This window comes from Doryrhamphus excisus, linkage group LG1, assembly GCF_037039965.1.
Source record: "Doryrhamphus excisus strain RoL-2023G ecotype Guam linkage group LG1, RoL_Dexc_Guam_v1.1, whole genome shotgun sequence".
In the NCBI taxonomy this organism is placed as follows: domain Eukaryota; kingdom Metazoa; phylum Chordata; class Actinopteri; order Syngnathiformes; family Syngnathidae; genus Doryrhamphus; species Doryrhamphus excisus.
In genome coordinates, this window is record NC_136357.1 from 29,216,791 (window position 1) to 29,241,068 (window position 24,278).

Sequence of the window (24,278 nt, forward strand, 5' to 3'; positions counted from 1 at the left end):
AAACAGTACAGTAACATTACTGATGCCTAGTGCGTGGGATATCATCTGAATGTGTCTCCGAATGCCCTTATATTTCTATTTTTGTTCATTTAGAAGAAGAAGAAGAAGAAGAATATCTTTATTGTCGTTGTTATGATCCAATGAAATTATAGTTCACAGCACTTCACCATGTCTGCAAATTGCATATTTCAGGCAACATTTGGACATAATTCCAGACATACCGCGCTAGCATCGGCAGGAAAAACGATACCCATATGGTTTCCATGCCAACATGGGCCATCCCTAGTTGTTGCTCCTCTTTAGAAGCACAGCACAGTTTTCATAATAACGCATGTTTCACGCCTTTTCTCTCCTTCTCTCTCCTTTTCTTTCCTCCCATCCACGTACATCTCCCTCCTTCCCGTCTCAGTTTATCCTCATTATTTCTATAGGTAACCGCTGGTCAGAGGATGAGGGGGAGTTCCCCATCTACAAGACCAGGATGCTGAACTAAACTCAATTTTAAGGACACTAAAAGTTTGTTTTTTTGTTGTTATTATCACAAAGAGAAAGAGCTTACTCACCAATCTCAGTATCCCCAGAGGAAACTGTAGATTTTTCCATTTTTCTTCTATGTAGTGTATGTATACCGGTGGGACTTTGAATTGATTTTACTGTGTAATCTATTTGCCTCTATCCCTTTAATCAAGCCACTTTTTAAAATGACATCTCGCCGCCCGCTCCCCATCAGATGGAACTGAATGTTTCTGGAGTTTGTACTATATTTCTACCAACAGACATTTTCTAATCTTTTTTTTTTTTTTTATATATAATAATAATCTCGACTGACCAGATGTATGTTTTTCCCCTTTGTTGATTTGAAATATAATCAATGCTTAAGTGACTTGTGATATAATTTAATTCTATACATGGTTACCGGGTTTTGAACTTGTATTTTTCTATCTTTCTGGTGATTTGGATGTAAATACAGCTCTTAATGTAGGTCCGTGGGTGTGTGAATATCAGATCCATTGCTGGAGACTAAAAACTGCTCAACACTGTGACTGCACCATCACCATTCAAAGAACTTCTGGCAAGCCAGGTGATGTTGACAACAGATACAGTATGTTTTCCAGAAATATCTATATATATACTGTATACTGTATACTGTACGTGGGTGTATGTGTGATACCAAATGGAAAGTTTAGAATTGAAGAAGTAAAGCCATATACTCGTAGCTGGTTTCAAACGCAAACTTCCAGGTTATCCCCTGTTGACCTTGCATGTGAGAACCCACCCCACCCCACCCCACCCCACCCCGGCCCTTAATGTGTCCCTCCAAGTACAAACCAAGCCCCGGGAGGAGGAGGTCGAGTGCACACCACAGTTTGCTTTGATGGACCAACCTCACTTAAGCCTCAGCTGCAACTAGACAGTCCACCCAAAAACTCTTCTTTTCTAAATACTTCATAACAAGCCTTATTGTTTAACTCTTCTCTTCATATTTATGTCACGTTCATGTCGTGTGTCTCCCGTATTTTTGCTCTCACAACACAAGTTCCGCAATAAGCTCCTTTGGAACGGAACTGAAGCGTTTTCTTTCACCCGTATTGTCGTGGAGTCTGAAGTAGAAATGATGTCATCGTGTATGTCATTATGCACAGTTGCTTTTATTATTATTATTATTATTCCTGCTCTTTGTCTGATCTTGTAACAATGATGTACAGTCTGAGTACTTATAAACTATTTTTATCACAGTATTATTTATTGCTTGTTTCAATAAAATACTGCAGCTTCATTTCTTTTGCAGATGAAGACTAAAGCTTTGTGTATTCACAACGTGTATACTTTGGTCTTTGGACTTTGGCCCACCAGGTCTGTTTCCACCAAAGGATACATACAGAAACACTAAAAACGCTAAAACCCCAGTGAACAGAAACTAGAGTTCTATATGCTCACTTCTCCTTCCTCCTTTATAAGCTCATAAATATAAATTCACCATATCCATGTTGACTCTTTTGTTTAAGTCCTGCTGGTGTTGCTTTCACTTCCTGTCCTATTTATACTGTCTTTTTATTTGATTTTTTTTTTTTTTTTTTTTACATCAAATTGAGCATCATTAGGGAACTCTGCTGCCAGTCTTGTAAAATCGGGGATGTCATGGACAGTGGTGGTTCAAATTCACAAGTTGCTGCGGCTTTAGAGGGCACAGTTTTCCCCAAAATATTTGTTACACACCAAATATTAATATTATCAAAATTGATTGTAGCTTAATGAGATTGATTTTTATACATATTTGTGTGGTTTTGTTTAAATATATTTTATAGTAAACAGTAGTAACAGTAGTTTTTGCTATATTTTGCAACTGTACTGTAATATTGGAATATAAAAACAATAAAAATCTTCGTTATTTTGATCAAACATTCGTAATAATAGGGAATAATTGTTTTTTATATTGTTACATTGTCGAATATTATTGTAATTATGTATACTTTTCACAAATACACTCCTGATATATGAAAAATATTAACATTTGTCGTTTTAAACGCAGCTTCCGGTCCGCTCGGGCATGATCGGAGGAAGACATCCTGGAGCAGGTAAAATCAAGCCTTCTAAATAAAAGAAGCAACGACATGAAACTCAGGTGATGTGGAAGTGAGAGGGGGTTGTGGGTGCGGGTGTTGGTGAATTTTCTTTTCTGGAAGATCAGAATCCCATTTTCCTTAATTTTGCTTAATTCAAATGCTGACTATGGTTGGTATGCCACGTGGTCAGTGACACCTGAACTTTGAAGGTTTTTATTTTGACACTTCCGCTAAGGCTTGGCAGAATTATAATTGATTTGCTTATCAGCTAATGTATAACATGAACGTTGGAACTTCGCTTTACACATTGATATCAATGCTTGTGTCCTGTGTGTATTTTCGGACGAAGGGATGCTCAAAAATCAAATGTATAAAATAATAATTTTAAGTGATAAATCTTTTAATTTCTAGTATTTATTTTGTAACTGAGTAAGAACATTCAGTATAAGAAGACGGTATGTTAATTTGCAAGTATTTACAGGCCACGCCCATCTCGTGACGTCACTGGCATTCTGGATACTGGGAGAACAGGAAGAAGATCCCAATAGCATTCATCTCCATCTGAGACTAGGGTGTGAACACCTTTTTATTTTAAATTCACCAGGACATATCTCACTGAGTGGACTCTGGCCGGAGCTCCGTTTGTCGCTTACGGTGAGCGTCGAACTCTTGGTTTGATTGAGAAAATGTTCAATTAGGCGGACTAAGCGTCGACTCAGTCATTCCAGGAAGCATGTTAGCTTAGCCAGCTAGCGGAGTGGAAAACTGGAGCAGGAAATACCGCAGACAGACAAACAGGCGCATACAATTCCGCAGCTGTCAGCTTATTTAAACACACTAACGCTGCTCGGACGCAATTAGAAGCAATTCCGGCCTTTTTCTGGAATTAATTACTTGTTACACAACATATTTATTAACTGGGATAATGGTGGCTCCTTGGAACGGCCCGACCTCTAGCTTCCAAAGTGTATTGACTTTACCTAAATCATGACTAATTGGGTCGGAAAGATGACAAATATCATATGTATTAGTTTGTGATTTGCAGATGGGTGTGGTTGTGGTGTAGAGGTAGCTTGCTTATGTACTAACACACAATTGCTTCCTGGATTTTCGTCCTCTACTACTACACATATACTTGAATATTGTGCAGATATAGGATTTATTTTCATTTCATTTGACAGTGTAGTAGAGCACAAGTATACATTATACTACATTATATACATTGGTGTGAAAAAGGGTTGCCCCCTTCCTGATTTACTTACTTTTTTCATGTTTGTTGCACTTAATTTTGTTTTAGATCATTAAACACATTTAAGTATTAGTCATGTTTGCAGAATGACTGTTTTGTCAGTGATACACATTTTAAGGTCATACCACAACATTTCAATAGGACTTTAGGTCAGGACTTTAACTGGACTACTCCTATGTCTTCATTTGGTTTTTATTCAGCCAATCAGAGGTGGACTTGCTGGGGTGTTTTGGATCATTCATTCATTCATTTATTTTCTGCTGCTTATCCTCATGAGGGTCGCAGGGGATGCTGGAGCCTATCCCGGCTGTCTTTGGGCGAGAGGCGGAGTACACCCTTGGACTGGTGGCCACCCAATCCCAGGGCACATATAGCCAAACAACCATTCACACTCACATTCATACCTATGGACAATTTGGAGTGGCTAATTAACCTAGCATGTTTTTGGAATGTGGGAGGAAACCGGAGTACCCGGAGAAAACCCACGCATGCACGGGGAGAACATGCAAACTCCACATAGATGCGTGGAATTGAACTTGGGTCTCCTATCTGTGAGGTCAGCATGCTAACCACTCGGTCACCGTGCAGCCCCAATAGAATTCATGGTTGTGTTTATCGCAGCAAGTCGTCCAGGTCCTGAAGCAGCAAAGCAGCCCCAAACCATCACACTACCACCACCATATTTTATACTGTTGCTATCATGTTCTTTTTGTCTTGTCTCTTACTTCCATAATGAAGGCTTGTCTTTCTTCCAGTGTGCTTGGCAAAGGTTGAGTAAAGATGTGGAAGGCAGCAGCAGGACAGTCCGTCAAGGTGAATGTAGATGATGGAGGTGACGACTGGGAGACTGACCCCGACTTCGAGGTAGCGTTGCACGTCATCTTTGCTCACGTCTGTTTTTCTGGCCAAAAGCCGTGATTGTGATTGTCAAACTTTGCCTGGTTACCAATCTTTTTTTTCCCTCCTCTTGGATTTCTAGAACGATGTATCCGAGAAGGAGCAACGCTGGGGCGCTAAGACGGTGGTTGGTTCAGGACACCAGGAGCACATAAAGTAAGACCTTACTGTCAGTCATTCCCAAATGTGTCTCTGACTTTCTGGCTTTCTTGGAATAGTATCCACCAACTGCGTCAAACGGTGTCAACAGAGCATACCAGCTTGAAGCAGAAGGAATTGGACGACATGCCCAAGGCCTCACATGGATATGGAGGGAAATTTGGAGTCCAGCAAGACCGTATGGACAAGGTACAGGAAACGTTACATACGATACAATTCGTGATGAGATTCCTTGTGAAATCCTTCTCCTCACAATAACGCACTGTGCGAGATTCCACGTTTAAGAATAAATTCAGTTTTCATTGGCCAATCCCGCGATTCCGTCAACACGGAAATCACAGAGCCGTACTCTAAACTCATGTAGCAGCAATCTGGTCCAGTTCCGTGGGAAACACTGAACGAGCTCTACCCTTGAATCACAGCTCGGAGCTATACACAATACTATAAATTAAGGGTCAACCGATACATCGGCCGGCCGATATATCGGGTATTTGTGTTTTTTCCTTGTATTGGTATTGGCCGATACACGCTGATGTATTTTTCCACCGCATGATTTACAGTCAGGCATCCGACGGGGCAGCTTTGTGTTGTGTTTTCATGTAAATTGAGGGATCAAAAGCAGTATCGGCCAAGCAAAATTGGCCATCAGCTAAGGGTGATGGAAAAAAAATCGGCATCAGCCTAAAAAAAAAACACATCAGTCGATCCCTACTATAAATTGCCATAGATGAAATAATGTCTAATTATATCCCATTCTCCTCATGTCTCGGTTATTTTGGTTTGGAGATAAGCGGCTTCCACCGAATTGCTTTTGTTGACTTTATGGTGTGTAATGGCGTCTCTGTTCTTTTTCCTATTGGTTTTTAATCCCACCATCCAGCTCAATATAATCATTTATTAGTCTTTGTTTCTTGCTTTTGAGGTCTCATAAAGTCATATTTCATTTCACTGACATGAGGTAAACAAGCTGAATGAGTGTTTCACGCTCACTGGTCTTCTCCAGCCAGCAACGCTGTCCTTTCTTTTGTCTATGATGTGTCCAACCACTGCAACGGCGATGTGATGACTGAGCAATGTTTATACCATTCTCTGTCTCTCTCGCTCTCTCTCTCTCTCTCTCTCTCTCTCTCTCTCTCTATCTACCTCTGTGTCATCAGATGTCACCACTTTTAACTGCTGGCATTGCTCTTTTTTTTTTTTTTTTTTTACACCCCCCCCTCCTCTTTTTCCCCACATTTTTACCATCACTGCAGCCAAACATGATCATGTATTTTCATTATTTTCACAGATGACCTCTGACCTGTCTTTGTGTGTTTTGCCAGTCTGCTGTAGGCCATGACTACCAGAGCCTGTTATCCAAGCACTGCTCCCAGACCGATAACTCCAAGGGCTTTGGAGGGAAGTTTGGCGTTCAAGCTGACCGTGTTGACCAGGTATTTCCTGTTCCCTCATCAATTCAAACACGGCTTATGTGGAACAATCACAGGCAATATCTTGTTGAAATATTCAGGATTTTTTTTTTGACTCCGTAGTGTACGGTAGATCTCCACTATAGGCACGTGGGGGCCTCAAACCATCCGCTGTCGAAAAAAATGGCCCATAAAATTTCACAAAATAAAAAAAAAAATCACAAATATTTTTACCTTATTAACAAAAACTAATGAAAGGGCATCAAAACAAGCACCTCCCTCACTCACGGTGCAACCAAAAATCACACATGTGGAACACACAACACTGATATACAGTAAGAACTCTATTCGAAAATACATGAAGGAATAAATAATTGTTGTTTTGTGGTTGAATACAGCCTATTATTATTATTATTATTATTATTATTATTATTAATCAGCAATACTGTATCCATATTGAAATAAATTGGATGTAGGTTTGGCCTAAATTTAGCATTTCCATTACGACATTAGCTACAAAATACCAATAGAAGGCATTCAGAAGACACATTTAAAGATGTAATGATGGGTACAATGTACAACTCTGAACCCTCTACGTTACTTCCTTTCCTCCCCCCAATCAGCACCCCTAGCATCGAAATACATTTATTTATGTCTCAAATGTCATATTTTCTTTTATAAGGTCAACTATATTGGGTGATACAAATGTAAAGGTGACTATAGGGGTGTTACTTTATGTCCAGAAGGCTCTAATAATGTCAACAACTGGTGGTAAACAGGCTCTATATGCACTAACTTTGAAAATACTTCATTTATAATTTGGTATATTATCATTTACTTTAGTGAAGTGTCTCATTTGTCTAATGACGGTCTTCACTTCTTCTTCTGCTCTCGTGGTAGTCTGCGGTCGGCTTTGAGTACGCTGGGAAAACGGAGAAGCACGCTTCACAGAAAGGTGATGTTGAAACTTGTTGCTGGTTTGGGTTTGAGCCACAGATTGCAGTTCTTATCGGGGTGTGTTCCTTTCTGCTGCCCGCATATTTCTCTCAACTTTACTGCATTCGCTCGCTGTATTTAGGTTTACCTGTTTACCTGTTACAGGGTATTATATCTATTATAGTGTCATCTTTGGCAAAGTTTTCAAACACTAACGATAGGAACAAGCCCTGGCTTTGGGGTAGCTTCTTCAGAAGCTTCATAGAGTTTCCAAAACACAGTTGTAGCAAAGCTGGCATTTCATGTGGCTGAAGTTGATATATTGATATTGACGCTCGGTGTTTTTTGTTTTTTTTTTTTGGCAGTACAATAGCTATGAATGTAAGAACTTGAAGTGATTTTGGTTATGAAGAAAACTATGGAAATGTCTCTTAGGAATTTATGCTGCTTCACCCTTCGGGCTGACTCTTGCTACGTGTTTTAGACTACAACACTGGCTTCGGGGGCAAATATGGTGTTCAGGCTGACCGCGTTGACCAAAGTGCGGTGGGCTTCGATTACCAAGGCAAAACCGAGAAGCACGAGTCCCAGAAAGGTTTGTCCGTTGATTGTTGGTATTTCCTGCATTAACTGCAGACAACATGGAGAAATAATATCACATACACAAACAAGACTCTTGCCAGTCAAGAAAACTATATGCACAATGTCTTATAATATTTCTTGAGCATTTGATGCAAGCAAACAAACATCAAATTGATATTTTCTACAATCAAACCCATCTGCTCTGTCAAATGTTACCTTTTTCTTGTCCTTCCTCACATTCCACTCTTTGCTGGGCTCATTATGCAGATTATGCCAAAGGGTTTGGGGGGAAGTTTGGCGTGGAGACGGACAAAGTGGACAAGAGCGCCGTGGGCTTCGAGTACCAGGGCAAAACCGAGAGGCACGAGTCTCAGAAAGGTCGGTATCATCGTTTGGATTTTAACTAGGTGACATTTGACATTGAAAGACATGTTGGTTTGATGGATTCAGAGTCCTATGACAGATACAGATACATATTAACTCCTTACTCCTACTTCCGTACGGGACAAAAAATGTAAAAAAATGAAAAACTAAAAAATTTTTTATAAAAATTTATAAAATAAATTAATAAATAAAATAAATTAGCTAAATACAAGGATGAAGAGTCTTGAACCAGTCATGATGTGCTATATATATCACTATATTGACACTTACTATGGTACCCATTATGGCATTGGATGATCATTTCACCTCCTATTTTGGTATGGGACAAAAAAATAAAAAAAAAATTTAAACTAAAAAAATTTATAACAATTTATAAAATAAATTAATAAATAAAATAAATTTGCTAAATACAATGATGAAGAGTCTTGAACCAGTCATGATGTGCTATATATATCACTATATTGACACTTACTATGGTACCCATTATGGCATTGGATGATCATTTCACCTCCTATTTTGGTATGGGACAAAAAAATAAAAAAAAAATTTAAACTAAAAAAATTTATAACAATTTATAAAATAAATTAATAAATAAAATAAATTTGCTAAATACAATGATGAAGAGTCTTGAACCAGTCATGATGTGCTATATATATCACTATATTGACGCTTACTATGGTACCCATTATGGCATTGGATGCTCATATCACCGAGTACTTTCGTACAAGGTACATTATTTAAAAAAAAACGAAAAAAAAAACTTAAACTGTATTATGGACGCAGGAGGTGAACAAATGTAACAGTTAGTGATTGTAAAAGTACCAGATGGAGGGGTAGGATTTAATAAGCTTTGCTTCTTCCTACTCCTTTTGGACATGTGGAACTGGGAACTGATTATGGGATGTACTCAATTGTAATCTGATGCATGTTCAAATGAAATTAAACCATTATCATTACCATTACCATATGAAGAGCATGGTTTAGTATTTCGGCCTGTAAAACCTGTACAGGCCTAGTATATATTATATGCCTATTTGAACAGGATGCTCAGGAACGCTGACCACTACTGGCTGATGTATTGTCCACTAGTAACCCCCTTGCTATTGTGTAGTTTTGTGTGTACCAAACCTCAGAATGAAATGCAGTGTGGTCTGTCCAGACCTGTCTGGACTCTAAAAAAAAAGGTAGCACATCACAGTACAGCAGCTCTACCTGTCGCTGCTTGTCTGACATACTTCTACATGTGTTACTGCCTGCTTGGCCAGCTGTATTTACACATGCTTGAGATAGCAACATTGTTCAAATAATACATGCAAAGTATACATATAACAACATATTTAGTCTACACTTGGTTATACTTGTTTGGCACAATAGCACATTTATTAATCAGGGAAAGACAAGACATGCACTCGGAAAGAGATTTAACCACCCATCCTTTTGTTGGGTTTGGTTCTACAGACTATGTCAAAGGCTTTGGAGGCAAATTTGGCGTGCAGACGGACAGGCAGGATAAATCTGCCCTGGGATGGGACCACCAGGAGAAACTACAGCTACATGAATCCCAGAAAGGTACTTTTAGATCCACTCTTATACAATCATCCATTTATACTGCTTATCCTCATGAGGGTCACGGGGGTGCTGGAGCCTATCCCAGCTGTCTTCAGACAAGAGGCGGGGTACACCCTAGACTGGTCGCCATGCAGCCAATCCCAGGGCACATATAGACAAACAACCATTCACACTCACATTCATACCTATGGACAATTTGGAGTCGCTAATTAACCTAGCATGTTTTTGGAATGTGGGAGGAAACCGGAGTACCCGGAGAAAACCCACGCATGCACGGGGAGAACATGGAAACTCCACACAGAGATAGCCGAGGGTGGAATTGAACCCTGGTCTCCTAGCTGTGAGGTCTGCGCGCTAACCACTCGAGCGCCGTGCAGCCCAGTAGTAGAAATATGAAGACGAAGTAAGACATTTCCAGTGATGGAATCTGGTGCTTGTGTGTCTCTCCAAATAAAACAGTAACATTACTGACACCTTGTGAGCGGTGTGGAATACTACATATCATCACGTCTTTGAATGCGTCTTCTGAATGCCTTATTTTACGTCATTTACGTCTGCGTGCTAACCACTCGATCACCGTGCAGCCATTCCAAAAACATGCTAGGTTAATTAGCCACTCCAAATTGTCCATAGGTATGAATGTGAGTGTGAATGGTTGTTTGTCTATATGTGCCCTGGGATTGGCTGGCTATTTTTAGTCATATTTATAGGTGATTTAGTGAAGGGGAATGAAGTGAAACATGCAAACTCCACACAGAGATGGCCGAGGGTGGAATTGAACCCTAGTCTCCTAGCTGTGAGGTCTGCAGGCTAACCACTCGACCGCCGTGCAGCCCTCAATTCATTCATTCAAGTACCAAAATGTAGTATAATGTAGTTATTTACTTGGGGAAAGACGTTTGGATCCTAACTGTGGTTGATGGAATAGACCATTCCCATCTCATCTCTTCTTCCATACTCCCGCTAGATTACTCCAAGGGATTTGGAGGGAAATTTGGTGTCCAGAATGATCGTATGGATAAGGTACGTTATGTTTTTTTTTTTTTATCTTTGTTGCCATTAGATGAGTCACATGTCTCTTTCTGCTCCACAGAGTGCCGGCACGTTTGAGGACGTTGAGAAGCCCAAACCATCTTACCAGAAAACCAGACCCGTGGAGGCTGGTAAGCACCCCCATAGTAGGTCCCATGCAGTGGAAACGTGATGAACTATCTTGGCTTCCCTATTTCATCTTTGGTCAGCCGGCAGCAGCACAGGAAGTATTAAGGCCCAGTTTGAGAACATCGCCAGGCAGAAGGAGGAAGAAGACCGAAAGAGAGCTGAAGAAGAGCGAGCACGTCGACAGGCCAAGGAAAAGCAGGAACAAGAGGAGGCGCGTCGGAAATTGGAAGAGCGGGCCAAAGCTCCCTCCCCGGTACCAGTTGCTAGCCCCAGTCCCACTCCTAGCCCGACTCCACCGGTCCACACTTCTTCTTCTCTTTCATACCAGGTAGGCTTCACAATGGAATATTCATTCATTCATTCATTTTCTACCGCTTATCCTCATGAGGGTCGCGGGGGTGCTGGAGCCTATCCCAGCTGTCTTCGGGCGACTGGTGGCCAGCCAATCACAGGGCACATATAGACAAACAACCATTCACACTCACATTCATACCTATGGACAATTTGGAGTGGCTAATTAACCTAGCATGTTTTTGGAATGTGGGAGGAAATAAACATGCAAACTCCACACAGAGATGCCCGAGTAGGGAATCAAACCCAGGTCTCCTAGCTGTGTGGCCTGCGCGCTAACCACATTACACCATGTGATTTATAAAAATACTTACTTATATACTTATTTATAAATATAATATTTTCATAGTTAAAGCTAAACATTATTAGAGACCTGAAGGCATGAAATAACACCCCTATAGTCACATTGACACTACAAATTATCCCAAAAAGTGGACATAATAGGAGTCACCAATTAACCTAGCATGTTTTTGGAATGTGGGAGGAACCCACGCATGCTCGGGGAGAACATGCAAACTGTCTGAGGGTGGAATCGAACTCAGATCTTCTAGCTGTGAGGCCTGCGTGCTAACCACTCTATGCTAATAATAATAATAATGTATTTTTCTGAATAGAACACAGATGAATCGGCGTATGAAGTTGCTGAGGAGAACGGGGAGCAGCTTTATGAAGGTGAACCCCAGCGTGGCTCCACCCACCAGGAAGATCTTTACCAGACGCCTGCTGAAGGTACGCACGCACTTTTGGTTGAATAATCACCAGTGTCAGATATTTTTGGGTGCTACAACACCCCGAGTCGTAACCGCTCGACCTGAACAAATGCTTCCGGCGTCGCAGAGGGGCAGTACGACTACGTGGAGGACCTCGGCATGACAGCGGTTGCGCTGTACGACTACCAAGCAGGTGAGGCGTACCGTAGATGTGCGGCCACATGGACGCCCGCGTCACCATTCTTTTATTTCTCCGTGTAGCCGGCGACGACGAGATCTCCTTTGACCCCGATGAGGTCATCACCAACATCGAGATGATCGACGAGGGCTGGTGGCGAGGCATGTGCAGAGGAGTTTACGGCCTTTTCCCTGCCAATTACGTGGAAGTGCGGAGCCAATGATCCCCCCCCCACCGCCACCGCCGCCCTGCAAACAAGTACATGCTTTCCAATCCTCTTCCCGTTTTCATGCTTTGCTCTTTTTCTTCTTTCCATATGTTAGCGCTTCAACACTGTGCAGGACATCTCAGGTCTTCTAGTAGCTTTCTTTTGCTCCTTTTCCATCCTCCACCCCCCCCAGTTTGATTCCTCTGTAGGAGAAGGTTTGAGAGGAACATTTAGTCTTACCAAAGACCAGATTGGGGCCGCACACATTCGCCATTCGGCATCCATGATCTTGTTATTCATGGGAAATACCCGACAACCTCCATGATGGGGACGCTCATTTCCTTACGTTGCTGAAGCTAGCAGTTATGAAGCTAGCATATTGATAATAATAATAATAATGCATCGCTCACAGTGCAACCAAAAGTACCAACACGCATCGATATACATGCAAAAGGTACTATTTTATAACCCGCAAGGCATGCTGGGAAGCCCCCACATGCACTAGAGTTATAATCCATACAAAGCAGCCGTGTCCAAGCTTTTACCAAAGGATGCAAGGGGGCCAACACACAAATGACCAGACTATTAGTACAATAATATCAAATATATTAGTCTCAACATTTTTGCTGTGTTTTTTAAAACATATTTTATAAATATTTCAACTTAAATAATATTATGACTTTATTCCCACCATAATATGACATATTTCTTCCCAAACTCATTTTTATTCCGTCTATGTTATTAAAATGACATTATTTTTCCTCATTATATTTCGAGATTATTCTCATATAATTATGATTTTTTTTTCATGTTGGAATATGACTTTTTTCATTAATATTTGACTTCATTCTCATAAAATGACAGCTGTTTTTTCTGCCCCCGGTTATTTCAACTGACTTGTACATTTTGTTCTCATAATTCTGACTTTATTCCCATGATATTTTGACTTGATTGGCATAATAATATAACGTGTTATACTACCTAATTGTCAAAAAAAACCCTTTTTTTTCTTATTACTTTTTAATTTTAATATTCAACTCTATGCAACTTTTTCTTATTAGATTATTTCTCTTTCTCTCAGTTTTGACTTTATTCTTGTAAAAATCCGGCACATTTTTGCTGCTGCTGTTTTTTTAAATGATATTTTTTGCTACAGGCAGTGCTTCGGACACCCTGATGTAAAGTCATTGGCGTGTGTTTGGCATGATCGAGTGTTTAATCAGCATCACCTGTGTGCTGCACTTCCATCGTATGCCCCAACATGTGCTGGGGGATTTTTGGTTGCACCGTGAGTGAGGCTTTTTGAATGACTGCTCTTTGGCCAATGGCGTGTGTGTGTGTGTGTGTGTGTGTGTGTGTGTGTGTGTGTGTGTCCGAGAACGCAACACGTGTTGGTAGAAGATGGACCATAACGGGGTGGTCGCTGGATGCTAGATGCTAGATGCTAGTCGCTAGTCCCACAGTCGGGAGCGTCCGTGATAGCGGGATAGAACACGCGTCGTGGAAGTTGTCAAGTTTGAGGTTCATGCAGTATGAACATCTCCATCCAGGCTACCGCTGCATCACTTAGTTCAAGTTAGCGTGCATTTGTCCACGCCATCTAGGGGGCCAATGCAAACCACTTAGAGCTGATGCTAACGGGGTATTATTGGTTATTATTCATGCCACGCTTGGAATCATGTACAGAGACACCGCCATTTATGATGGAGATGTCTTTTTGTTTTGTCTTGTCTTTGATCGGAGGAGATGATAGTCTCTCATCATCATCATCATCATAACCAAATGAGGTGTCCACTTCATGTGACAAAAAGATATATATATATATATATATATATATATACCTGCAGTGAGGATGTGTACAAAATGTTTCTTGCAGGTTGCTTGTGTAGCGTAAATAAGTGTGTGTGTTTGTGTGTACGTGCGCGCGTCTGAGGGCTTTCATTCTTTTCATCTTTGGGGTTTTATAATAATAAAGTGACCTTTTCAAATGCATTATTTTTTATCTGTAATTCTGTCTAAATCACATCACCGCTGTTGTTTTTCAATAAATAACATGAATGGTGGGCTTGTCTATTTCTTATCACCCGCCTTTCCATAATAAAGCTTCATAGGAAAAAAAACCTATTTTACATTGGACTGTAGGCGTCTGGTGGGTTAATGTAGCACTAACACTGGGGTAACTAACAAAGTGCGGCCCGGGGGCCATTTGCGGCACAATCAAAGTTGCAAATTTTAATTTAAAATACTTTTTTTTTTTCCAAAAACAGTTGTAACTTGAGAAAAAAAGTACTTAAGTAAAATTAGGTTGAGGTGAAAAGTTAATGCTATTAGAATAAAGTCAAAGTAGAATGGGAATAGATATAATTAGGGCAGATTAGAGTTTTTAAATCCGATTAATCACCGTTTTCAAATCAATTAATCTCACTATATTTGAAAAATATGCCCTTTTTTACCGTATTTTTATTGAAAGAAAGATAAATTATAGGGCAGGATTATGTATATTTGTACATATTAACAGAGCCAAAATTTAAATCCGATGAAGACATAATAATATTATAATATTGCGAGAAATAACTGGATTTGGGGAACAAGCAGGTGTAATTTTACCACAACGAAGACATTGAATGAGGAGAAAAGTAGCAATTTTATAAGAATACACTTAAAAATAAAACAATTTTAGTACTATTTTGTCTGTATGCAGTTATTTGTTCAACGACATATAACTTGTAAGCATATGTTTACAAAATATCATTGTTCACTATGTGGCTCTGGCTGGGAAAGGTCTGGACACCCCTGCGCTAACAGTTATTCAGCTCCACGATAGCATGAAAAAACAACAAACTGCACATCAACTAAAAAAGTTAAAAGCACGATTAACACAGTGTTGTACTAATTGGTGACCCGGAACTGCTATTATATTTGTGTTTTTACACAGTGGACATACATATACTGACTACTGATGGAGAAAAACATATATTTCTGCGTTATATTCTTATCTTAATTATGTAGTAGTATTCACATTTAAAACGTTGTGCAACCAACAGTCCTTCGCCTCTATTAATCTTCAAATAGGCGCGAAAAAAAATTAATTTGAGCAACATTTTTGGTGATTCATCACTGCCCTCCAGCGGTAAATATATGTAACGACATACCCTTGATGCAAACGGCAGCTTCCTTTGTGGCAGTTAGATGTCATTACATGTACTTTCCACTAGAGGATAGTGTTGAGTCGCCGAAATGTCAAGTCAATTTTGTATGTATATAAAATATTGTTAAATTATCGACAAATTCGCGTACTACTTACATATATTCAATGTATTTAATGACATATATTAACTTCAAAGAGTCAAAATCACAACATTTCAAAAGTATCAGTATTGGCAATACTGAACTTTTATACTATATAATGAATGTTAAATAATGTAATGTTGTAATTCGCCATTAGTCAGCTCCATCTTATCATAGTTGATGTGCCACTTCCTGTTAGCATCGCAGAGGTACTTCCCAGAGGCGCGATTCTCCAAGCCAATCACTGACAAGGACACAGAGGCTAGTGCAATATGATATTTATTTCTTACAGTGACTTTTGGTTGCCATACAGGAATTGTTGAGGATTTTCTGGGGCATGAGGGAATGAAGAGTGCATGACGGGAACATTCTCTCTCTTCTTCATTTCAAGAACGAGTTGTGGTGACTCTCAAAGCACAAAATTACAGCAACATAGAAAAACATGAACACAAGTCTTTGCACAAAACATCTTAGTCTCTATGAAGACTTCCGAGAATCCAATTGTAATCATGAAAGCAAAAGAAGTTGGACAATGAGAAAGGTGGGTTAGAAAAGGGTTTCATGGACGTTTAGTGAGCCATGCTTGTCCTAAACAAGGTGACCCTTCTCACTACATCTACTCGCTTTTATGTTTTTGGTTTTTTTGTTTTTAACACTAAAACAACTACGTGGTGACCTGCTGACCTACAGAGCCACAACTCTTAGGCTGTGTCTCAAATCCACTCCATTTTTGGTCCAAACGTACGTAGATTTTTTTTTTTCCGCCTCCAAAAATAGGCACTAAGTCGGTAATAATTTACTCGTATGTGATAATACAGGTAAAATGTGCAGCATAAACAATCAAAATACCACAATGATGCCTTCATGCTTCACTGATGATGTTTTTTTCCTCAAATGTCACAGTTTGGTGGCCCTTGAATGCACCACGGTTTGTCGGCAGTGACAGGCTCCCATTCCATCATGCATTCATCAGTGGTGAGCACCCAAGTGTGGCCCGGGGGCCTTTTGTGACCCGCAAAACATTCTATAAATATAGTCTTAAAAGAAATGGGGGGGGGGGGGGGGATATGCATAAAATCCAAAGAAGAATTAAAGTAAAAAAACATTTTAAAGTAGAACTATTTTTTAAAAACGTAAAAAAAGTGGTAATATGATGAAGAAACAAACAACTAAAATAAAAATGAAGTTTTAATATTATGGGAATAAAGTCCAAATATGATGGGAATTGAGTCATAATATCTCTAGAAGAAAATTTACAAACATAAAATTGAAATGATTGGAAAAAAAATCAGCAGTAATTTCACCAGAATAAAGTCAAAATATTAAGACATAAAAGTTGTATTCCAAGAAGAAAAAAAAGTCGCAATTTCACAAGAATAACACCATAATATGAGGAAAAACATAAAGTCATTTTAGTAGGGTAAAGTTTAAATATTAAGCAACAAAAGGATATAAGCAAAACTAAATAAAGTTGCAATTTAAAAATAATTAAATTAAAACATTATGACAATAAAGTCATAATATTACTACAATAAAAAATATTCAGAAGAAATATTTGGAAAATGACAAAAATAAATAAGTTTTTCTTGAAATATATGTATATATCTTATATCTACATGTGTTGCTTTACAAAATGACCAGATCCCCTCACCCTCTCTCTTCAATTGTCGCTGTTCACTCGTGCAGGTTTAAGCCCTGAATTAATATTAAACACATTTCAAGTATAAAATGCCTCACTACTCACCACTAATGAATGCTTCCATAGGCCAACAAACCTTTGCATCGTACCTGCACACAACTATGGTGCATTCAAGGACTGCTGAACACAGTGCAAAATGTACATTTGACCTGCATTATTACATTGACATGAAATATTACCACCGTATAGTCAATGAGATGTTATGTTCTGCTGCTTATTTTGATTATTTATTATTATTATTTACGAGGATGTATGGGGACCCACTGTCATTTGCACAATTGCATGTAATAAAAGGGAGTCATTTTATTATGTTGATGCTGCTGCTATATAATGTATTGTTATATTATTATCATTTTTTATAATAACGTTGTGACGAAATATATATTCAACAAACTTCTGGAGAAAAAAATCCAAATGATTCAATAATCAGTGAAATAATAAGTGAAAAGCACCACTACTATGAAATGGACACCAACCCCCCCAACTCTACCTTTCACACATAAATAGTAGCCAAGATGGCGATTATTATTAAGTAGTGATGGGAAATTTGATTCCTTTTACCGACTCGTTCGTGAGTCGGGTACTGGAGTCGCTTACGTGTTACACATCGTGAGTCAGTGAATCGTTCCTTTTATCGGGTCCTGTTGTTTCTCCACTGGGCTACACATTTATTTTAGAGATTTAGAGCCCGACCGAAATGTTTCACTGGGGGTGGCAATAAGTTTGATGCCTGAAATGTCTGCATGGTTAGTGGGTCAATATCGGTTCAAATGTAGCCGATATGTTACTTTCTGCTTGTCGTGGAGACTCACTGGCTCACTGGCTGGTACCCGTACTCGCCCCGCCCCGCCACGCCCCCTCACACAGACGCAGCTGCGCATTGCCGCTTCGTCACTCAATCCGCAGCAGGAAGACCTCAAACGCGACAATAAACTTCATTTTTTCCAGCATGGTAAGTAAACTGTGACTTTGTAGAGCCATATAACCAAAAGCTATGTCAAGGACAACATTGTAACTTTCACGTTTGAAGTTTTGGAGAGCGTATTATAACGTAGGATAAGCTGTGTGAGGCAAACACAGCTGGTGACTGCTAATTGACACGTCCGCCATTTTAAACGTTTTAAACCAAATAAACGTAGATGGAACTTTTAAATAGCTAGTAAATATGACTCGCTGATATTGGTAAGATGTTGTTGTGACTATCATCTATATTTTCTATGCGCTAGGTCTTTTACAAAGGTGAAACACACACCTGACATTAGCTTATGTAGCATGACTTTTAGCCTAATTCAGCCATTTGTTGTGGTTTGAAAATGCTCGACTATAGTATCCAATTCTAAGCTAATGAATGATAATAAGTGTTTATGTTTTCATTGACAGGCAGAGGCGAAGAGGACGCCGTGGAGGGGTCCAGCGTGATGTTAGCCGGGGATTCAGAACCAGCAAAGCTTTGTGGCAACAACTGAAGGTAAATGTTCATGTCATGTTCAATTTCCTTATTTTCCTTTAGTGCTATTCCGCTTTGCCTTGAATACTATTTTGGGAAGTTATCATCATGTATGGGCTGCACGGCTTACGAGTGGTTAACGCGCAGCCCGCACAGCTAGGGGACCCGGGTTCGATTCCACCCTCGGCCATCTGTGTGGAGTTTGCATGCGTGGGTTTTCCGGTTTCCGGGTACTCCGGTTTCTTCCCACATTCCAAAAACATGCTAGGTTCATTTAATTGCCGACTCCAAATTGTCCATAGGTATGAATGTGAGTGTGAATGGTTGTTTGTCTATATGTGCCCTGTGATTGGCTGGCCACCAGTCCAGGGTGTACCCCGCCTCTTGCCCGAAGACAGCTGGGATAGGCTCCAGCACCACCCGCGACCCTTGTGAGGTTAAGTGGTAGAAAATGAATGAATGTTCATGTATAGGCTCCACGGCTGACGAGCGGTTAAGGCGCAGGCCACACAGCTAGGGGACCCGAGTTCGATTCCACCCTCAGCCATCTGTGCGTTCAACTCCAGTTGGTTGTTTGTCTATACGTGCCCTGTGATTGGCTGGCCACCAGTCCAGGGTGTACCCCGCCTCTTGCCCGAAGACAGCTGGGATAGGCTCCAGCACCTCCCGCGAGGATAAGCAGTAGAAAATACTTTTTTTTCCATATATTAGCCGATATATCAGATATCAGCTTTTTTTCATAAATCCAATATCGGTCGGGCTCTAATTAAGAAATGGTTGCGCAATTAATGACATGCTAACTGGTTTGTTTTTTAACTTAGCTAGCACTCGCAGTCCCGCCGGATCGCTTCCCGAGGTCCCGATTCAGTAAAAGTCAGTTTTGAACGACTCCTTCATCCCTTGTGGTTGGGCTCCAACGTTGCGCACCATTTGGGGTGTTTGGCCAGGTACTAAACACGTTAGCGTGCGAGCTGAGACACAGCCGTATGGCGTGTATATAGCGTCTGCCAGGTTGTTTCTTTGACTGTCCTACCAAGATGGAACTTTTTTTTCTGTGTACAAGCGGTACTCTCTCAGGTCAGGGATGGCGAGGATGATGATGATGATGACGGGTAGGCAAGTATCGGTCAGAGGAAACCTGGTTTTGGTGACCAATCTTAGTGTGGTACTGGTACTGGAGTATCTAGGCAACACTTTATTGAAACACAAACAAGTCATCATTGTGATATGTCACTTTCAAATGGGGAAAAAAACACAACAAAGGAGATTCATTCAGAATAAATATTGCTTCTTACATAACCCATAAGTCTAATAATAATATTATCCACGCTTGTATCTATATAGTATTTCTGTATTTGGCAAATCCACACATCGGCGCCCAACATATATATATATATATATATATATATATATATATATGTGTATATTTGTGAAGATAATCTCTATAAAATGTCATAGAACTCTATACAAATGTTGAAAAATACTGTGCTTTTCTTCCCCGTGGCTGACACGTCGCTGTGTGTGTTTTTCAAAATAAGATACTGGTTTCTAGCAGCATTGTCCCATGCCAGTCTCTCTGCGGCCAATGTTCACAGAACACAGAGCGTTGCTAGTTTCACTCCCAGGCTGCACCGACCGCCACAGCCCAGCGGGAGATGAAACCACCTAACTTTGTTGAATACTACTACAGTATTTCTATTTGGGATATCCAGATTACAGCACACACAGGAAGTGTGCTCTACTTTGGGGGCAAAACAGGAAGTGGGAGCTATGAAGACGGGGGTGCTGCTTTGGCCGTCGGGTTAGCAAGGAACCTTCCTACGATTGTTTTCACTCCAAACCTCCGGCTAACGCCACACAGGTGGACATTTGTATTCGTTTTTTTTGTTTGTTTTTGTTTTTTAACACGCGTATGTACACCTTTCAACACCTAGGCTGGACTGGATGGCATAAACCAGCTTCACAAACAAGTCCGCTAGTTACAAGTCACAAATACTAAGGTGAAGGGGCAGCCTGTGGACGTAAAACCCTGGGTACTTTATTTTGAAATATGCTGCCTGCGTCCCAGATAATTATTTACATTGTTTATCCCCAAAGACAAACTACACTAAGTGTGCATCCATTTGCTTTGTGGGACTGATTTGTATTTGATGGCAGCATCCTTTTGGAATTCACTGGATTTTCAGGAATAAAATCGACATTCCAGCAACAAGGCGGGAAACTTATTTGATGTGTTTGAAAGTGAATGGAATACAAAATGAATGCTGCGCTTTGCTTGCAGGCTTCTAATCTCTGATGGGACCAAACAGTCGACCTCCTGGTTTTAACCTGGGGGAAATCTCAACATCTAGAGCAGGGGTGTCCAAACCTTCTTCCACCAGGGGGGCCGCATGATCAACTTTGATATGGTAATTATGTATTTTAATGAATTCTCAGCTTTGTGATATACACTAGTTGAACATGCATATGATAGTAGCAACTTCAGTCTAAATATTTCAACTTTCTTAATTTCTTACTCATAAATCCTCAATTTATACATTTTCTTTAGGGAACATTACAATTTTTTACCTAACCTATTTTTTTTTTTAATTACACCTCTGTTTTGTTTTAGTCATTAGATTCATTAAGTAAAAAAACAACTTTTTTTCTTTAATATCTGTTAGATTAAAACTTTCTCTTCAAGTTTATTCTTTTTCATTTTTTGATGATTCTTTCCCAACTATTTCAACCTTATAGAATTTTCCTCTCATAACTGACTTATTAATATATTGACATAATATTTTGACTTAATTCTTCCAACATTATAACTTTTTCTGTAACCCAATTTTCAAAAATTACAACTTTGTTTTGTCATCTAACAACTTTTTCTTTCTTTCTAAATTGTCTTCTATTACTTATGACTTCAATCCCATAATATTTTTACTTTATTTTTGTAAAATTACAGCTTTTTTCCATATGTGCTGTTTTTAATTTTCCAACAATTTCTTCTTGTAAATCTTCTCGTATTTATGACGTAGAACCTTTTGAATTTATTCTTGTATTAACTTTTTTCTGTAGCCTAATTTTCCAAAATATGACATTATTTTTTGTTTGTTTCTCATTGTGACTTTTAACTCAAAAAGTACATTTTAATGCTAAGCTAATTATTTTTTTTAATTATTTTTTAAGTTTATTCTCCTAAACTTGTGACTGTTTTTTTTTCTTACATTTTGGCTTTATTGGCTTATTCGCTTCTGCTGTTTTTGTTGAATTTTCCCAAACTTTTTTATTGTCAATTTTATTCTCATAATTATAACTCCATTCCCATAATATTTTCAATTTTAGTATGTGCTGCATGCCAATAAAAACTAAATAATAAACTTCTGTGAGCTTCGTATGGCCCCCAGGCCACACTTTGGACACCCCTAATCTAGTGAGATCAATATCCTCTTATGTTGATTGAGTGACGCCAACATCGGGCCTGTTGGGAAACTGTTTTATGAAGGCAGCGACAGGAGAAATATCAAATATGACATATGTATAATTATATCATCTTTGTAAGTGCTGGTCACAGTTGGGCCACAGTTGTGATGCTCTAGTTTCTCTGTAGGGAGGCCGACCAAAACACACAATCTGATGTGACTAATGTTTTGGTTGGCCATCTTGAAGCTTGTGGGTATCGGGCAATGGCTGACGACTACCTTCATGGCCATCTCTCTAACCGTACGTGTGTGTGTGTGTGTGTGTGTGTGTGTGTACGCCTGTGAAGACCGTGGCACCTCGCTGGTCCGTGTGTGTGTGTGTGGCTTTCTGACATGTCAGCTCCACGTTGTCACTGTTAAAAAGCCAAAGTGTTTGTACCAGCTCAGACGCACCCAGAAATATAACGGTAGGACTCTAGTGAAGAAATATTATTCTCTAGCAAAGATAGAAAAGGAACAAAGACCAGCTCAGCTGGTTTTCATGCACCCACGTGTGGGCCACATGGAAAAGGTCTTTAGTATTCCAAAAGTGTAGCTAGATGAGTTCCAGTCTTGGTGTGGAACTCCTCATTTCCACACAATATTCCTCTCTTTCCGACGCCCCCGCAAGAGGGAGTTGCGGACTGGACGGCAGTGCTGAGATGGAGGAGAAATAAAACCAAAATAAAGCAAAAGGCAGCATCCACTTGGACAAACTTCCACAATGTGAGCTGATGAAGACCTCCCTCTCCTGGGCCCTGTGCTCCGAGTGTGACCTGCCCGCGTCCTCCTCCTCCTCCTCCTCCTCCTCCTCCTCCTCCTCCGGGCTTATCTGTCCTGCAGCAGCTTGAGGGCCCTCTCGATGTTCATGCGGTGCCCCACCCTGGTGACACCCAGGTCTATCAGGTCCTCCTTCTGCAAGGAGGGCAGGTGGGCGCCCTCGATCTCGTTGTCCAGGAAAGCGTCTCTGTGCTCTCCCAGGTTGAGGCTCTCCAGCCAATCGGCCACGTCGTACTTGTTCCACAGTTCCATGGGCTTGGAGGCGAAGGGCTTCCCCGACGCCGCCACCGCCTGCATGAGAGTCAGCGGCGACGGCGAACGCGAGCTCCCGCTGCCGCCGCACGACGAGCTCAGGCTGTATCCTCCGCCGCTGCCCATGGGCGGAGTGGGCAGGCCGAAGACGTCCGTGAGGGTGGGCGACACCGAGGGCGGCAGTGAAGAGCAGGGGGTGAGGGAGGAGGCGGAGTCCGGAGGGCTGCATGGGTGTGTCTGAGAAGGAAGGCTGCTAGGAGGCGTGGAGGTGAGGGCGGCGGCGGCGGCGGCGGCGTTGCTACGCATTCCTGAGTCTTCGGTTGGGGGCCTGAGGGGGGGACAGAGGAGACGGGTTACTACTACTTTTTGGAAATACAAAAAAAACAACAAAAGATAATCTAGCTAGAAATCTTAGCTATAAAAACAGCAGCGTGACAATGGAGGCATAGTATTTGGAAAGATAATGTAATGCTCCTAAAAGACCAGCAGGTGGCAGAATACACAAATGAATCCCTGACTGGTCCTCCCAGTTATTGTTGTAGCCATCATCTTACATGCAATAATTACAGTTCATCACCTTTGCTGACATTATTGTTATTGTTGACGTAACCACAGTGCCCTACAAAATCTAGCCAATCTCAGGACACGAGCATTCCCGCCAACATTCACACCTACAGCAAAACACACAAGTCTTATACATGTATTAAATTGTGTATTTTCTGTTATATATCTACAATATTGTAATACAAGTGTAAAGGTGACTATAGGGGTGTTATTTCATGTATACAGGGCTCTAATGTTTTTCCATGCTAGCTGCCAAAATACTCAAATTGTCAATAAGGAATTCATTTATCACAGTCGGGTTTGGAACCAATCACCACGATAAACGATAAGCGATCACTACGCCTTTTTAGGAGCGAGTCCATTGTTGGCAGATTCATGCTAGTCGCTCCAAGAGAAAATTGCACTAAAGTAGAGCACCATTTCATGTTTAAACGAGGCTACGTGTCATTGT

General features: G+C 40.4%; 3 protein-coding genes and 1 long non-coding RNA gene across 15 annotated transcripts in view; 3 read left to right on the forward strand and 1 right to left on the reverse strand.

Moving 5' to 3' along the window:
* ppfia1 (PTPRF interacting protein alpha 1) overlaps positions 1-1,801 on the forward strand; it is a 29,923-nt gene extending 28,122 nt beyond the window's left edge. For 7 of the 9 annotated variants that reach the window (XM_078793466.1, XM_078793460.1, XM_078793474.1 and 4 more), the window contains one exon: positions 432-1,801. In XM_078793466.1, the coding sequence (XP_078649592.1) occupies positions 432-493 (62 nt within the window). In that variant the 3' untranslated portion in view covers positions 494-1,801. Of the gene's footprint in view, positions 1-409 lie in introns of all 9 variants that reach the window. The other 2 variants (XM_058077388.2, XM_058077391.2) reach the window with 1 other exon arrangement.
* A 1,253-nt stretch (positions 1,802-3,054) lies between these two features.
* Positions 3,055-14,420, forward strand: cttn (cortactin). 2 transcript variants are annotated; one of them, XM_058077399.2, is made up of 15 exons: positions 3,055-3,218; positions 4,569-4,677; positions 4,793-4,866; positions 4,929-5,058; positions 6,192-6,302; positions 7,179-7,233; positions 7,699-7,809; positions 8,064-8,174; positions 9,639-9,749; positions 10,717-10,772; positions 10,843-10,912; positions 10,991-11,238; positions 11,876-11,990; positions 12,099-12,164; positions 12,233-14,420. In XM_058077399.2, exons 2-15 carry the CDS (start codon positions 4,594-4,596, stop codon positions 12,370-12,372), a joined length of 1,482 nt encoding a protein of 493 aa, XP_057933382.2. In that variant the 5' UTR covers positions 3,055-3,218; positions 4,569-4,593; the 3' UTR covers positions 12,373-14,420. The 2 variants fall into 2 exon arrangements, with proteins under 2 accessions (XP_057933382.2, XP_057933383.2); XM_058077400.2 differs by lacking the exon at positions 7,699-7,809.
* Positions 14,421-17,786: 3,366 nt separating this feature from the next.
* Positions 17,787-24,278, forward strand: part of LOC144899821 (uncharacterized) — a 33,964-nt gene continuing 27,472 nt past the window's right edge. Inside the window, exons 1-2 of the long non-coding RNA XR_013628132.1 lie at positions 17,787-18,296; positions 18,725-18,812. This is a non-coding gene — a long non-coding RNA (uncharacterized LOC144899821). The remainder of the gene's footprint in view (positions 18,297-18,724; positions 18,813-24,278) is intronic.
* LOC131132104 (SH3 and multiple ankyrin repeat domains protein 2-like) overlaps positions 23,029-24,278 on the reverse strand; it is a 97,738-nt gene continuing 96,488 nt past the window's right edge. For all 3 annotated transcript variants that reach the window (XM_078793505.1, XM_058077383.2, XM_058077381.2), the window contains one exon: positions 23,029-23,591. In XM_078793505.1, the coding sequence (XP_078649631.1) occupies positions 23,060-23,591 (532 nt within the window). In that variant the 3' untranslated portion in view covers positions 23,029-23,059. The remainder of the gene's footprint in view (positions 23,592-24,278) is intronic.

Coding starts and splice junctions, on each gene's coding strand:
- cttn (XM_058077399.2), top strand. CDS start 4,594: ATGTGGAAGGCAGCAGCAGGACAGTCCGTCAAGGTGAATGTAGATGAT. Junction 4,867..4,928: donor GGACACCAGGAGCACATAAA/GTAAGACCTTAC, acceptor TTCTTGGAATAG/TATCCACCAACTGCGTCAAA. Junction 8,175..9,638: donor GAGGCACGAGTCTCAGAAAG/GTCGGTATCATC, acceptor TTGGTTCTACAG/ACTATGTCAAAGGCTTTGGA.